Here is a 16,208-nt window from a genome sequence, read left to right as displayed (position 1 = left end):
TACAAGCTTTGTAGGATTCTTCAGCTGTCACTCATGTCTAAGCCTGAGGCCTATGTTTAGTCTCAGTTCTCTTGTTCATGTGACTTGGTCTCCATGGCTACAGGCTGCATCTGCTGACACCCTACTCTCTATTTACTGCTTAATTAAGAATTTTACGCTCAGCCCTTATCTGCCGCTAAGAACAAGAGCACACTGTTAAGAAACTCCAAATTTAGGCTGCGGCACAAGGAGAGCCTTTCTTATAGGCCTGACTGCGTGGAGCCTCTTTAACTACTCTCTTGGCAACTGAACTGCCACACTTCAATCAAAAATCATTAAATGGGGCAGAGATAATGAGCATGTAGCATATCAAAAGGAGGATGTTTGCTTGTGCTCAGGAGGAAAAGCTGTAAGGGCCTATAAGCAGCCACCACTTCAAAGGAAGAGGGGGCTGCCCCATCAGTGAGGCTGATAAAGCATCATTTGTTCCTGCCTGACTTATGTAAAAGGTCTGGTATGTTAGAGTCCCGTCTTGCAGACGCGAGTCCACGCTCTTTATGCTCGTGTGTCAGCAGTTAGGCAGCTGGGCCCAAACAGCATCAGCCAGAGCATATAATCACTTGACTCCATCTTGACAATGGCCACTTGTAGGGGGTGGCCAGGGGGAGGTCTCTGGGATAATAGGAACACAATTATTGCAGCTGCTAGGGAGGGCTATAATTCTTCCCAGAGAAAGTAGCAGGCCCTCATGGAGCTGGGGGAAGCCCTTGAGTGTATTATTCATATTCTGACTTTTGGAAGCACTTTGCTGTACCGGTGGGGTTCCAGCAGCTGCTCATGTACTGCCTCTCTCTAATAATTGTACATTCTGTCAGGGGTCAACTTACTTTTGACCCTTTCTCTTTGTGCCAGTTAAAAGGCTTTTTAGGGCAAACTGTTGGGTAGTGGCAGGGGTGCATTAAATCCAATGTTAACATTAGTAAATACGGCTCAGATGCCAGCTCATTCAGAGGCAGGCTCCTAAATTCACACAGCCCTTTGCTCAGCCCCAATGGGAATTAAAATAAGTAAACAAATAAATAAAAAGCTCCATCCACTGGGAAGGTATTGTTATTCAAAACAGCCGAAGAGCTGAATGAATCTGCCTGAGCCAGCATTGGGGACTGTTCATGTTCGGCTCAGATACTCTCTATGCCCCCGTTGTTCAATTGGTCACGGAATTTGACCAGCATCCTGAAAGCCTCTTCAGGGAATGAGGCGCTCTCACACAAAGGGGGAGGAAATATAAGGTTGGAAACAAGTAGGTTAAGCTGCTCCGGTGTTTCACTTGTTTGGAAATTAGAGCGTAGAACAAACAATGCAGACGATCGTATGTGGAGGGATTATAATGATAACAGAGGATAAGTAGAACCCACAGGCTCCAGTGTTTCTGATGCATGCAGGACACATCCAATGATCCTGTTAAACCAAGGTGTTGACTGCTACCTACGCACATTAATCCTGTTAGCCAACTCCCATGCAGCCCTTTGAAAAAGGATCTTTCCAGAACTTCAAAATACCAAGTGCTGGTAGGCAGATTATTGTCCATTCACTGCTGGAGGATAGGGGAAGGAGCTTGCAGCTTCCTGTGCTGAAGGAATGTGGGGAATACTCTCATTCATACCTCTGTAACTATACTCTTAGGGCTGCCTTATGTATAATGAAAGATGTTTTCCTGCACGGCATCTTGTGCCCCAAAAAGAAGTGCTCCAAGTGCATTTGTAGACCCTGAAGTCACTGTCTGGCTCTGTGAAATGCTAACATACAGTGACACAAGCTCCCAAGCTTTGCCAAAACCGTTGTTGAAAACTTCATTAGCATGAACTTTTTCATTTACCCCAAACCCATTTTCTAATGAATTTAACATATAGGCCTTGTCTCGTCAAAGTCAGTGGGATTACTCACAGGTAAAGTTACATAGGGTCAAGGCTTAGCATTGTATTAGAACATAAGAATGGCCACACTGGGTCAGACCAAAGGTCCTTCCAGCCCAGTAGCCTGTCTGCCGACAGTGGCCAGTGCCAGGTGCCCGAGAGGGGCTGGACTGAAGACAAAAATCAAGCGATTTGTCTCCTGATATCCTGTCCAGCCTCTGACAATCAGAGGCCAGGGACACCATTCCTACCTTTGGCTAATAGCCTTTTATTGACCTAACCTCCATGAATTTATCTAGCTCTTTCTTAAATTCTGTTATAGTCCTAGCCTTCACAGTCTCCTCTGGCAAGGAGTTCCACAGGTTAACTATGCACTGAGTGAAGAAGAACTTTATTTTATTAGTTTTAAACCTGCTGCCCATTAATTTCATTTGGTGTCCTCTAGTTCTTGTATTATGGGCACAAGTAAATAACTTCTCTTTATTCACCCTCTCCACACCTGTCATAATTTTGCATACCTCTATCATGTCCCCCCTCAGTTTCCTCTTTTCTAAACTGAAAAGTCCAAATCTTTTTAGCCTGTCCTCATACGGAACCTGTTCCAAGCCCCTAATCATGTTAGTTGCCCTTTTCTGAACCTTTTCCAGTGTCAGGATATCTTTTTTTAGGTGAGTAGACCACATCTGTACACACTATTCAAGATGTGGGTGTACCATAGATTTATATAGGGGCAGTAAGATTCTCCTTGTCTTATTTTCTATCCTTTTTTTAATAATACCTAACACCCTATTTGCCTTTTTGACTGTCTCTGCATACTGCATGGATGTTTTCAAGGAACTATCCACAATAACGCCAAGATCTCTTTCCTGGTTAGTTATAGCTAAATTAGTCTCTCCTACCCTTTCCTATGTCGTTGGTACCAACATGTACCACGACCACTGGTTCCTCCCCAGCACTACACATTAGTCTACCTAGATGCCTCGAGAGATCTGCAACCTTCGCACCAGGCAGGCAAGTCACCATACCGTTCCCCCAGTCATCGCAAACCCAGCTATCTATGTTTCTAACAATCGAATCATCCACTGCTAACACCTGCCTTTTCCTAACAACTGGCGTTCCCTCCCACAGAGAGGTATCCTCAGTGCAAGAGGATACCGTAACATCCTTTGGAAGGAGGGTTCCAACTATGGGACGGTTTCGCTGTGCTTTCAATGTCTTCTCTCTTCCCCTGAGCCTTTCATCCTCCTTAAGAGCACCGGGGCTCTCAGACTGGAAGTGGGACTGTCCCTGAAAGCCTCATCCACATGCCTCCCTGAGCTCCTCCAGTTCAGCCACCCTGGCCTCCAAAGCCCAAACTTGGTCTCTGAGTGTCAGGAGCTCCTTGCAACGAGTGCACACATATGCCACCCACCCACAAGGCAGGTAGTCATACGTGTTACAGTCAATGCAATAAGCAGGACAGCCACCACTCTGCTGCTGAGCTTCTGCCTGCATTTTCTCTGTTGAATAATCTGAATATAAACAGGACTTTTGTTTAAAGGCTTGGGATATATGTTATATGTCAGAAGGAAAATGACACCCTCTAACCTCCCCACTTCCAAACTCCCCTCTCAAAAGTCCCTCCTGTTTGCAATCATCTGTTCGCAAGCTCCGGGGTCGCTATCTAGCGGGGTTTATAAAGTATTGGTGCTGTACTGAACCAGGCTTGCCATTTAATAAGTTTAAGGAATGGGAATTTGATATTCTGTCTTGAAAATAAGTAAAACCTAATCTTACCTCCATTGTAGACCTGTACACCAGGAGAAGAGCAGGCCTCAAAAGTATTGCTCTTTATATTGAAAATCACTGTATAAGCAAAACAAAGACTAACGCCTTAATTCATATTCATTGCCCAAGTATCAAAGGCATTTTGATAGAAGATTTGAAGTGGGAAACCATGCTCAGGAGATTGGTAACAAAGGAAAAAGCTTTTAACCTCTATCTAGTTTGACAAGTTGGGTAAATAGTTTCCAAAGGTCACAGGACTCTATGAAGGCTTTTCAATAGCCTATATGTTTGGATATGATTTAGTAACAGAAGACACAAATTTTGTGACTTTACAGGACCTCTGTGACTTAGGCTTCAGTTATCAGCAGTGTGTTGGGATGGGGGAGAGCTGAGGCTGTATGCCACGCCACCCACTGCCTCCTGTGGCGTTGCGTGGAGTTGGAATCCCAGTGGCTGCTGTGTGCCCTGCAGCATGACCACAGTTGAGGCTGAAGCCAGATCTGTGTCCCTCCCCCACATGCCCTGGGGCTCCAGCTCCTCTCCCTTCGTACCCCCAACTCCACCCCGTATCTCTGGTTATTTTTAGTAAAAGTGGCAAACAGGCCACGGCTCCCGTGAATTGTTATTTCTGGCCCATGGTTCTCTGTGACTTTTACTAAAAGTGACCATGATGAAATTTTAACCTTCTATGAAATGAGTGGAGTGTACTCATTTCTGTTTCTAGCAGAAAGATGCCCCCAACATGGACACATGGAGAAATGCCCTCCCTCACAGCGCTAATTGTCAGGCTTGTGGGCAGGCTTTGTGGAGAGGCCAAAGAGTGAGTGAATTGTGGTGATCAGAAAATGGAGATTTAACCACACTTAGCACTCTTAGAAATAGCCCTGGTGATTCTGGATTGTAGCCAGTGTTCCCTGTAAGCTGAGTGATTGGGTGACCACCCAGAAGAAATTCAGGTACTGCCTAACTGATTACCAGAGCTCCCACAGACGCCCACAGCAGGCAGCATGCATTTCTGTGGTGGTGCACATCTGCACATGTCTTGACACACATAAAATTTATTCTGCTCATGGATAGAAAAAAACAAGAGGGAACATTGATTGTAGCCCATTAGTATGGGCGACTCAGGAAGTTCACACTGCCTCAGTCTTTGCTGCAGCCATTCTTAATCCATTCAAGAGGAGAAGCCAGTCTTGTTTTGCCAGATGTTAAGGTTTTATATTGCTGCCCTTCTACATTGTCTCCAAATGAATATGATAAAACCATACCCCAGAGTGTGACACCCACTATTCATAAACCAACTATTTTATCTTCATCCCCCCCCAGCTTTGGAAGATCTGTCTCACATGTACCCCAGATGCCTTTTACTTGAGTGCAATTTCTGAACATTTTGGTTTTTCCCATGATTTACATTGATGTTGAAAGGCATAGTGTGGCTTGCTATATGTAAGTCAGGCTATTGAAGCTATTTATCCTAGTTTCAGTGATTTCTGATAACCACAGGCAAAGTCTTCTGTCACTATCAGGATGACATGTGGAGGTGTGAATGCCTGTAAAGGGTAAAACCCAGAGAGAGTGAGTTCTTTGTTGGCAAGCAATCAGGTGAGCCAATGGTAAGAGAGAGGGATCTTTTGAATCAAAGCAGTTTCCTGCTTAGGGAAATTTCTTTTTTTGTGTCAGGAGGAGACAGAGAGATTTGTTTATGACTGAGCAGGGCTGAAGGAATTCAGTAAATATCCAGGCCACAAAAGCTGTGTCTACACGTGCACGCTACTTTGAAATAGTGGCACTAACTTTGAAATAGCGCCCGTCGCGGCTACACGCGTCGGGCGCTATTTCGAAGTTAACTTCGACGTTAGGCAGCGAGACGTCGAAGTCGCTAACCCCATGAGGGGATAGGAATAGCGCCCTACTTCGACGTTCAACGTCGAAGTAGGGACAGTGTAGACGATCCGCGTCCCGCAACGTCGAAATTGCCGGGTCCTCCATGGCGGCCATCAGCTGGGGGGTTGAGAGACGCTCTCTCCAGCCCCTCAGCCCACTGGTGGCCGCGTGGAGCGGCCCCTTAAAGGTCCCCTCCCCCTCCCTGCCTCTGCAGGAAGCTGAGGCAACGTTCAGGCTGCAGCCTGCACACGCGGGCAGCCTGCAGCACCCTCAGCCACCCACCCAGCGGCGATGGCTAGCCGGCAGCCCCCCCCAGGGGACCCCCCCAAGGGGAGCCAGGGCAGCCAGCCCAGCCAGAGGGGCAGCCAGTCTGGGAAGCGGCAGTGGGGCCCCTCCTGGACGGAGGCTGAGCTGCGGGACCTGCTGGGGCTCTGGAGCGAGGAGGAGGTGCTCCAGGTAATGGGGAGCAAGAGGCGGAATGCGGATGCGTTCGCTCAGCTGGCCAACGGCCTGGCTGCCCAGGGTCACCCTACCCGCACTCCTGACCACGTCAGGAGTAAGGTCAAGGAGCTGCAGCAGGGCTACTCCCGGGCCCGGGATGCGGCCAGCCAATCTGGGGCCGCCCCTGTCACTTGCCACTTTTACAGGGAGCTCAGGGACATCCTGGGCTCCCGGCACACCTCCTCCCCTCCGGCCACCCTTGACACCTCGGCTGACAAGCCCCAGCAGGCCCTGCAGCCGGAGTCCACTCCGGAGGCAAGCCCCGCACCCCAGGGGCCCCGCCCGGAGGCCATCCCCGGGACATCGCGGCAGGAGGAGGAGGAGGAGGAGGAGGGGGGCTCCTCCTCCGCAGAATCCAGCCTGCAGATCCTCCTCCTGCCATCCCGGAGCAGCAGCAGGGCCTCCGACCCCCGGGGATCTCCGGACCGTGGGAGCGGACCCACAGGTAGGTACCCCTCTCTGGTGGACACCCCTGGGCTTGAGGGGCGGGGGTAAGAGATATGTGTCCTGGGCCCCCCACATGCTTACATGGCCATGGCCCCAAGGACACCAGGGCCATGGCCCTCACAGCACTGCAGCCATCAGCCCGTGCCCCCCCCGCCCCGCATGACAGTGCCATGCCCCATCCCCGGCCCGGGGGGGAGCGGAACCTCGAGGGGCCCCCGGGCGGAGGGGGTGGGACACCCCGCAGCAGCAGCATGTGATGGAGTGGGGGGAGTGCCAAAGGGAGACTCAGGCTACATATGAGCCACAAGAGCCGAATACCTCCCAGGGCCAAAGGAGGATCCTGGCGCTGCAGCTCACAGGTGACACCTCTGCCCTGAACCAACAGGAGGGAGGAGCTGAGCTGGCTTGGAATTGGGGGGCGAGGGTGGGGGCCACAGGTAGAGGCTAGGGGAAGGGAGAGCTGGTAGGCAGCCAGCCTGAGGAGGGGAAAGATGCATCCCCGAGGGGCCCCCCTTGGGGTCTTCTCCCCACGACGGGTTGGAAGGACTGTCTCTTCCGACAACTGGTGCTGTCACTCCTGCCAGAAACTGGGCATCTGTGGCCTAAGAAACCTCTCCTGCTGTCAGACCCTGCGGGGTGAAGTGAGAGTCGCTCCCACCAGGGGACGGGGTGCAGGGCCGGGGGACCCCTGAACCCCATCCATCACAGCATCATCTCCTGGGGACGGGGATGGGGAACCTGCAGCACAGGGCTGGGGGGACAAAGGCCACGGCTCGGGGCCCACACTAACGCCTGTCTCCATTCTTCTTCCCCCCCTCCTCTTCTGTGTCCTGCACCTGCACCATCACAAGGACCGGAAGAGAGCGCCGGCGAGGCGTCAGTTGTCCCGGAGAGCCCTCAGGGACCATCGCTCCAGGGCAGCCCCTCGGCCGAGGACCGACCGGCCCCGCGGCGGGCTAGACGGCGTGTCCCGCGCCACCAACCGCCGCCAGCGACGGACCCCCAGCTGCTCGCCATCCTCCGTGGGCAGCTGGAGGTCGCGGAGCAGCACCTCCACCTGCAGGAGCGGGCGCTGGCCTGGCGCCAGGAGGCATGGGGGGCCTACATGCAGACATTTAACCACCTGGTGGACTTGCTGGCCCCCCATGCCGCGCCGGCCGAAACATCGTCCGCCCTGCCCGCTCCTGCAGCCCCACCACCAGCTGCTCCGCCCGTCGCCAGCCCGTCCGCCGTCACCCCGCCACCCACCCGCGAGGGCCAGAGCGCCGAGGGACCCCTGGAGCCACCTGACACTCGCCAGCCCCGATACCTTCCGGTCCAGCCCGCTCCCACCCAGCCGCAGACCAGGCTGCAAGCGTGGCGGGGCTCCCGGCCGGCCACGCCCAGTGCCGGGCTATAGGGGCGAGGGGCCCGGGACGTGGCCCCCCCCTTTGTATATAGTTGCACCCTGTTTGGTTGGTCCCCCCGTTTGCCCCGTCCCCCCCATGTAAATAGTTCTCCCCTTTATCCTCCCTGGTTTTCTTTTTATTATGTATTGCACACTTGTTTCTTTGCATTGTTTTATTGTTCTACATATTGCTTTTGTTGGACGTTTGTCCCTAGTTTTCTGTTTGTGGTTCACATATTTCTTTTCACATCCCAAAAAAAAAAGGTTCTGACAGACAAAAAAAAAGTTTACGTTCAGCCACAAGTGCGTGCTGTCATTTGTCCAGGACAAGTGGGGGGCGGGGGAGCGGTGGGGTGCTCCAGGGTGTGAGCGGTGGGGCAGGAGTGTGGGGGAGGAAGGGGCGGGCAGTAGGGGGCCTGGGCAGAGTTCACCCCGCGGCCTGTTCGTCGAAGTGGGCCCGCAGGGCCTCCCAGACCCGGGTCCCTTCGGGGTCCACCTGCCGACTGGGGGCAGCAGGTGGCTGGACGTGTGCCCTGGCGGCCTCCACAGCCCAGCCCTGCAGAAAGGTCTCCCCCTTGCTCTCTACCAAATTGTGCAGGGCGCAGCAGGCACCCACAATCTGGGGGATGTTGTTGGGGCCCAAATCCAGGCGGGTCAGGAGACATCTCCAGCGTCCCTTCAGGCGGCCAAATGAGCGCTCCACCACCTGGCACACACGGTTCAGGCGCTCGTTGAAGCGCTCCTGGCTAGCAGAGAGATGGCCCATGTAGGGGTGCATGAGCCACGGCCGGAGGGGGTATGCTGCATCTGCGATGACGCAGAAGGGCATGGTGGTGTCCCCCAGAGGGATCTCCCGCTGGGGGATGTAGGTCCCCGCCTCCAGCCGGCGGCACAGCCCCGAGTTCCGGAAAACCCGGGCGTCGTGGGTGCTGCCAGGCCAGCCCACGTAAATGTCCTGGAAACATCCCCGGCTGTCCACCAAGGCCTGCAGGACGACAGAATGGTAGCCCTTGCGATTGAGGTATCGTCCGCCACTGTGATGCGGGGCACGGATGGGGATGTGAGTCCCATCCAGAGCCCCGAAGCAGTTGGGGAAGCCCAGGGTGGCAAAGGCAGCGATGCTGGCATCTGGGTCCCCCAGCCTCATGAGCCTGTGCAGGAGCATGGCGTTGATGGCACGCACAACCTGCAGAGAAAGCACATGGGACGGCACCAATGAGGGGTGAGCAGGGTGTGCGTGGCCCTGCCCTGCCCTGCCCTGGCCCCCCTGCTCTGGCCCCCCTGCCCTGGCCTGCCCTGCTCTGGCCCCTCTGCTCTGGCCCCCCTGCCCTGGCCTCCCCCCGTGGGTTCGCTTACCTCCATGAAGACAGCCCCGACGGTGGCCTTTCCGACACCAAACTGCTGTCCCACGGATCGGTAGCTGTCGGGAGTGGCCAGCTTCCAGACAGCGATGCCGACCCGTCTCTGCACCGTGAGGGCACGCCGCATGGCAGTGTCCTGGTGCCTGAGTGCGGGGGTGAGCCACTGGCAGAGCTCCAGGAATGTCTGGCGGGTCATCCTGAAGTTCCGGAGCCAGTGGTCGTCGTCCCACTCCCCAAGCACCAGCCGCTCCCACCAGTCGGTGCTGGTGGGGTAGCTCCACAGCCGCCGGCGTGTGAGGCGGGGGGTGGAACGGGGTGCTGCAGGGGTAGGGGTTGAGCCCTGCTGCCCTGGGGGCATCTCCTCCCCTGGGGCAAGGAGGTGCTCAGCTGCCTCCCACATGGCATGCTCCTGCCGGGAGGGCTGGGTGGACCTCTAGCTGCTGCTGCTGCTGCTGCTGCTGCTGCTGCTGGGGGTCCATGACTGTGGCGCCCGGGGTCTGTGTGCCTATGGCTCCTCAGACCGTGTGCTGTGCAGGCTGAGTGTGTCTGGGAGGGGCCCTTTAAGGGAGCGGCTAGCTGTTGCCCCGGAAGCGCTAGTCCTCCCTGTGACTCTGTGTGCAGCTGTGCCTGGCATCCCTATTTCGATGTGTGCTACTTGGGCGTGTAGACGTTCCCTCGCTGCGCCTATTTCGATGTTGGGCTGCGCAACGTCGAAGTTGAACATCGACGTTGCCGGCCCTGGAGGATGTGTAGACGCTATTCATCGAAATAGGCTATTTCGATGTCGCAACATCGAAATAGGCTACTTCGATGTAGGCTTCACGTGTAGACGTAGCCAAAGAGATCTGGGAATGCAGATATGTAAGTAGAAAGGAAATATTTAGTCAGACATAATCAGGTTATTTTTTTGTTTGGGGTTTGGTGCAGTACTTCTTAGACTGGCTCATGTACCCCCCGTAGCACTGTAACTTCTAAACTGAATCCCGGGGAAGTGATTCTCTGTGCTTTTATCTACCCTTTTTTTTAAGGTTGCTCTGTGACACCTAGCAACCATGTATGCTTTACCACTTTATTTGTATACTTTATCTTTGGTTTTGTTAATAAATCACCCCTTTAAAGGCAATGATTTGATTCCTGTGTCCTAGAGAAGAGTTTGTATATATCCATGTCTAAGACTGGAAGGTCAGCTATCAGAGTGCAGCCTAATTTCTTCCACTTTGTTTTCAAGCTCTCTCCCAAGGGACCGTTAAGAGCTTGGGGTTACTCCATAGGGAGACCTCCCAAGTGTGTCTTCCTGGATTTTAAAGAGGGGTTTTCTCACTTGGGTGGTGGCAACTACGGCCCAGGGTTGGGGAATCTCTGACCTTGGGAAGCTTTTAAGCAGAAGCCTACAAAGGCAAAAATATTTTTAAGGTCTCTTGGGGGCCCCCCACCTTCTGCACTCATGGTGTCAGGTGGGGATCAGCCTTGGAAGGGTGCACAGGGACTCATGTGCCCCTCCCAAGCATCAGTCCATCCCTGTGTTCACCATCAATACCACATCACTTCCAATGAATCTGGGGGTGGTCCTAGCCCTCCCCTGAAGGATGTGGCCTTCCAGCAGCAGGAGCTTCCTGGCTCACACTGGTCTTGGGCTGCACCACTCTGGGGGAGGGGCAGGACTGCCTTGGCCCTTGCAAGAAGTGGTGTGGTGCTTCCAGGTGAGGAAGCGGGTGTGGGCAGAGTTGGGGAGAGGACAAGGTATGGTTGGGATAGAGGAGGGGAGTGGGTAGGGTCACCTGTCCGGTGCCCACTAGAATCTCCTCATCAGTCCCCGCCAATCACTATATAGCTGATAAAAACCATGTTCCTCCTCTGTCACATCAATTCAGAGATCTAAACCAGGGGATGGAAGATGCCAGGAAGTTTGAATTCAAGAGTCCTTTATGTATAATTCACAGCCCAAACATCCAGGAAGGCTGTAATTAGACAGAAAATTGATAGGCCTGATATAGTTTTTATGCAACTAGGCCCTGGAGCCATATAACTGCATTTTGCAAAAAGGCACCTTAATCCAATGTTTACTAATGACATCCTTTATCTGTATTGCCTGTATCTCTTCCTGTTCCTTACCTAAATAACGATTATATGCTCAATATGTAAGCGTAATCACTTAGAGACCTAGGTGATTACATGCTTGTCCACTCTCTGGGCTTGAATCTCCACTGCACACAACCTTTTGTAGGCATTTATACCTGTCGTGTAGGTGTTAAATGCTTCTGAATGCATATGGTTTTGCTTTCCTTCTACTTTGCCTTACACCAGCATAAACAACTGAATAAGGTGTAAGGCAGTAGAGAATCAAACCTTGTCATTTTTAACTAAGCTGGTAACAAGTTATTGCTATGGTTAGCTCTAAGCATGGTTAGGATTATTACCCAACTTGACTAGTTACCATGGCTGCTAACCCGGGGTTGCTTTTGTCATGCTCTTGGCCCAATATATGGTTGTCTTCATGTAATTAGGTTGTAATAGTGTTATTTGCTGTATTGAGAGGACCTGATCACCAGCTCTGTGTAACCAGGATGAACAGTCCTGCTTCTGCCAAGCTCTCTGCGTGGTGGGAAATCCCAGTGTTTTGTGGTTCATGTGTTGCTGGTGCCATTCTGAATGGCTTCAAGATACTCCCCGTTCCCTCCAGAGGCAGTGTTGGGACAGCTGGCCAAATTCTCCCAGAATGCAGTGTTGCAAACAGGGTTTTCTTGTGAAAAAAGTTGTGTGTGTGTTGTAACCAAGTCAGATAAGAATGTCTCACAACCTTATTGCAAAAGTGTGGCTGTAGGATTCACTCATCCCTTTCAACTGTCTATATTGTGGCATCGCTCCATTGACTTCACAGAACATGATTCTGGGATGCATTAGCAGGTGTGTTGTGAACAAGAGACGAGAAATCATTCTACCGCTCTACTCTGCGCTGGTTAGGCCTCAGCTGGAATATTGTGTCCATTTCTGGGCACCCCAGTTCAAGAAAGATGTGGAGAAATTAGAGAAGGTCCAGAGAAGAGCAACTAGAATGATAAAAGGTCTGGAGAACATGACTTATGAAGAAAGGCTGAAAGAATTGGGCTTGTTTAGCTTGGAAAAAAGAAGATTGAGGGGGGACATGATAGCGGTTTTCAGATATCTTAAAGGGTGTCATAAGGAGGAGGGAGAAAACTTGTTCTTCTTGGCCTCTGAGGAGAGAACAAGAGGCAATGGACTTAAACTGCAGCAAGGGAAGTTTAGGTTGGACATTAGGAAAAAGTTCCTAACTGTCAGGGTGGTCAAGTACTGGAATAAGTTGCCAAGGGAGGTTGTGGAATCTCCCTCGCTGGAGATATTTAAGAACAGATTAGATAGATGTCTATCAGGGATGGTGTAGATAGTGGTCGGTCCTGCCGTCGGGGCAGGGGACTGGACTCGATGGCCTCTCGAGGCCCCTTCCAGTCCTAGTGTTCTATGATTCTATGAAATGTAAGTGATATAAGTAAGAGGAGACTTGATAGTGAATAAACTGTATACAGCACATAGTCTAAACATTCTCCTCTAACAGTCTGGTACTTCTGGTAGTCTTGCTTCTCAATTCTCTCCTATTATGATAGAGTGACTCATAGTTTATACACAAATTGCCCTTTGCCTCTTTTAACATTACCTTACCATTAAGTTCACTCCTGACAAAATAAGGAGTAAGGCTGAGTTTGGCATCATTCAGAAATATGTCTAAGGAATATCTTTTTATTCAAGCTTTTCACTGCCAGCTTTATCTTTCTGGCACTAATTCTATTCTGGAAATTTTTGTTGTTTCTCACTGCTGAGGCTAAGAAGTACAATCAGTGCCAAGCGTAGGGGAAACCAGAAGGGCCATTTGGTCTTTGCCTCAAGCTCAACGGGAGCCTCAAATTTAGACACTTGTTAATTTTTTTGGCATTTGTTAAGTTTCATAACTTCGTTTAATGCACATCCCTGTCAGATCACAATTTATTGGTGCCTTCTTTTGTTTCCATGTGTCATTTTTTGTATTTATTTTTGTTATGGCTAAGGGTCTCAAAAGCTAGAAGTTGTCTGGGCCTCTCTGGATCTCTGAAAGAGACTGAGTCCTGCAAGAACATCATTAATCTCACTGTGGTGTTAATGTTGTCGCTCCACCATCGTGCCTCACAGCCTTTAATCCATTTATCCTCACGACAACCTTGAGAGTTAGAAAAGCACCACTGTTCCCTTTTCACAGATGGGGTTCCGAGGTCCATAGACACTGAATTCACACAGGAAGTTTGCAGCAGTGCAGGAAATTGAGGCTACTTCTCCAAAATTCCAGGTTAGGCCCCCAACCATTACACCCCACTCAACAAAAATAGCAACAGAGTGGCAAATTCAGCTCCATGGTATTATTAGGTGGAATCCCCTTCTGATGACTTGGTACTTCTGAGTGGCTTTTGCAAATATGCCACAGGACAATAATTAACAATTGGAAAACAAGGTGTCACTGAAGAGCAGGGTTGTGGTACCTGATTATAAATTAATCACTCATGGGAAAACCCACATGGAATCCCATTTAATTTAATTTTGGAAGTGACATTCAGCATAGCAGCATATACTGCTAGCTCAGTCTAGTGTTTTAAACTGACATCAAAGAGTAATTATTGGAAAAAATCAAGTATTTTGACTAGCCACACTAAATTATTCGCAATTAAAATTAACGGGCCTCAGACATTTTAAATTAGCTGAGTCACATTGGTAAGGAGGAGTATTAGAAGGAGGTAAGAAGGAGTGGCTCACCCAATTAAAATGAACAAAGATTTGCTTAAAGATAATTTAAATAATGTACAAAGTGATGTTGTGGAGAAGATAAAGGGGGTTCTTGAACAGCTAGCTAATAAGAATTCTCCTTTGTAATGTTGCCTCTGTAGCAGTATGGGCTTAGTCACATGTCCTTGGAACTTTCCCCTCCCACCTCCAGATTTACCAATTTTAAGGTCCTAAGGTGGCTTGATGATCAGTCCTGTGTCCTGAAAGCTCTAGAAGTTTAGGAGCTCTCTGCTTCCATCTGGTGGTGCATGAGGGTGTGGGTGGAGGGGTGTGAGGGGGAAGAATGGCCAAAGAGCTGCTTCATCTGCACGAGTTATTTACCTGGAACTCAAGATGGACAGAAGTGCCAAAGGTGAAGAAGTTCCCTGGCCCCTTCAGTTGGGGACCTGTGGCTACAGTGACAGCTTCATCTGCAAAAGCTTTTTACCCAGAATTCCTCCAGTGACACTTGGGAATCCCCATAACTGTAGACACATTGTGTGCTTTTGGGGACTGGAACTGAGGAAAGGACTCACATCTGTAGTCATAAGGGTCTTCTTAAAGGTCCTACATTCCTACTGATCCCCCTATATTAAGGAGCATGTACTGTGTGGAAGATTCTTTGGTGAAACCAGCAAGGTAGCTTCTTCAATGGCTACAATGTAGAGAAGGCACTTTGTTGAAACCACTGAGGATAATATCAGACATGAGTAATTTCGGGTAGGGTTCTTCTTACCCAACCACTGAATGAAGCTAAAATCACTGTAGCTAGGTAAGTAGTGGAGCCTCAAGAAAGAACCTGGCAGGATTTTTGGAAGGGATTGGAAACAGGTCTGCCCAAGTGCATCTCAGAACTTTGGGACTACACGATCTATTGACCCCAAAACTTGCGTGGTGTTTAGCAGAGGGAGATGAGAGAATTGATGTGGTAAAAGGAACATTTGCCTATTTGACCATCACCTGAACAAGTAGAGAATCAAGTTAATGGACTAGTGACAAAATTACTATGGGAGAGTGTTGTACTTGTCATTCATTCACCTACGTTGTTGTTGTGTTTCCCCAAGATTATTATGTGTTTTCTTTCCCCCAATAAAGTGCTCCTTTTCTCAGATGCAGACTCAGTGCTAGCAAGTAGGAAGTAGTGCTTGTTAAGGACACCTTAGAAAGGTATTTAGTGATTCCAGAAATGTTGGCTAGGAGGCCAAGAAAGGGAGGGGAGTTCATTTTAATAGATGAATCCAGCCCTTACCATGGTAGACAAAACCTAGTACAGGTGGGTTACAGTTAAAATAATCTAGTCTGACCCCCTGCATATCACAGGCATAGAATTCCTGGCCGTAACCCAATAAATCACAGTTGAACTAGTACATCATTTATAGAAGTGCATCCAGTCTAGCCTTAGATTCCAAGAACATATAGACATACAAAGGACCACAGCTTCTGTTCCCTTTCAGATCTTAGACATCCCATTGTTAATCAAAGTAACTCCCCAATGCAAAGCCACTGAAGTCAGTAGAGCCGCTCTGATTTTACATTAGGGTAAGTGGAAATGTCATGTCAACTGTAGCTTTTCTTTATTGGATATCTACTCAGTTTTTTTCGTAGGGTGCCATGGGCCCTTTAGTGCCTACAAACAAAAATGTGTTCATTCATTTGTAAAAACATTGGAAGAAATCTTCTTGAAAAAGGATCAAGTCTAGGTACTTGGGAAAACTTTTGTTAGAAATGTGAATGACCAGAAAGCCTTGTATCAGAGATAACTGTGTAATTACTTTTGTTAGTTTCCATTCCGTTAATGGTGGGGTTTGCCCATAACCGATGCACCTTCTCTGTTCAGTTACAGGTGAAGACCTAATCCAGGTAACACTCAAAGAAGAAGATAGAGTCCCTCCACCTGCACCAGGTGTGTGATGGCCTCAGACTGGCTGGTTTAGTCTAACAGACACAGCAATTCCTTTCACTAGGTTTCCAGGAATATGTCGCTATATATTACTTCTGTATTTTTTACAACCATCAGCCCAAAAGGAGCTTTTGGCATTCATTTAAGCATTTTATTGAGCCACATCTACCACTGCATACGATGAATGTGTGATTCCACATTATAAAAGACTATAAACTTTTGTTAAGAAATACCATTTCAGATCATAAAGGTCATGGAGAATGTTA

The 16,208-nt window shown here is 49.9% G+C and overlaps 1 protein-coding gene across 14 annotated transcripts in view; it reads left to right on the top strand.

Moving 5' to 3' along the window:
• PKHD1 (PKHD1 ciliary IPT domain containing fibrocystin/polyductin) overlaps nt 1-16,208 on the top strand; it is a 455,042-nt gene that overhangs the window by 233,512 nt on the left and 205,322 nt on the right. For all 14 annotated transcript variants that reach the window (XR_012645152.1, XM_074991417.1, XM_074991418.1 and 11 more), the window contains one exon: nt 15,880-15,945. Coding sequence is in view for 13 of the 14 variants with exons in the window: in XM_074991417.1 (XP_074847518.1) it covers nt 15,880-15,945 (66 nt within the window). In the remaining variant the exon portion in view is untranslated. The remainder of the gene's footprint in view (nt 1-15,879; nt 15,946-16,208) is intronic.

This window comes from Carettochelys insculpta, chromosome 3 (assembly GCF_033958435.1).
Source record: "Carettochelys insculpta isolate YL-2023 chromosome 3, ASM3395843v1, whole genome shotgun sequence".
Lineage (NCBI taxonomy): Eukaryota > Metazoa > Chordata > Testudines > Carettochelyidae > Carettochelys > Carettochelys insculpta.
Note: the sequence above shows the minus strand (reverse complement) of the source record. Positions and strands in the feature narration are given on the sequence as shown.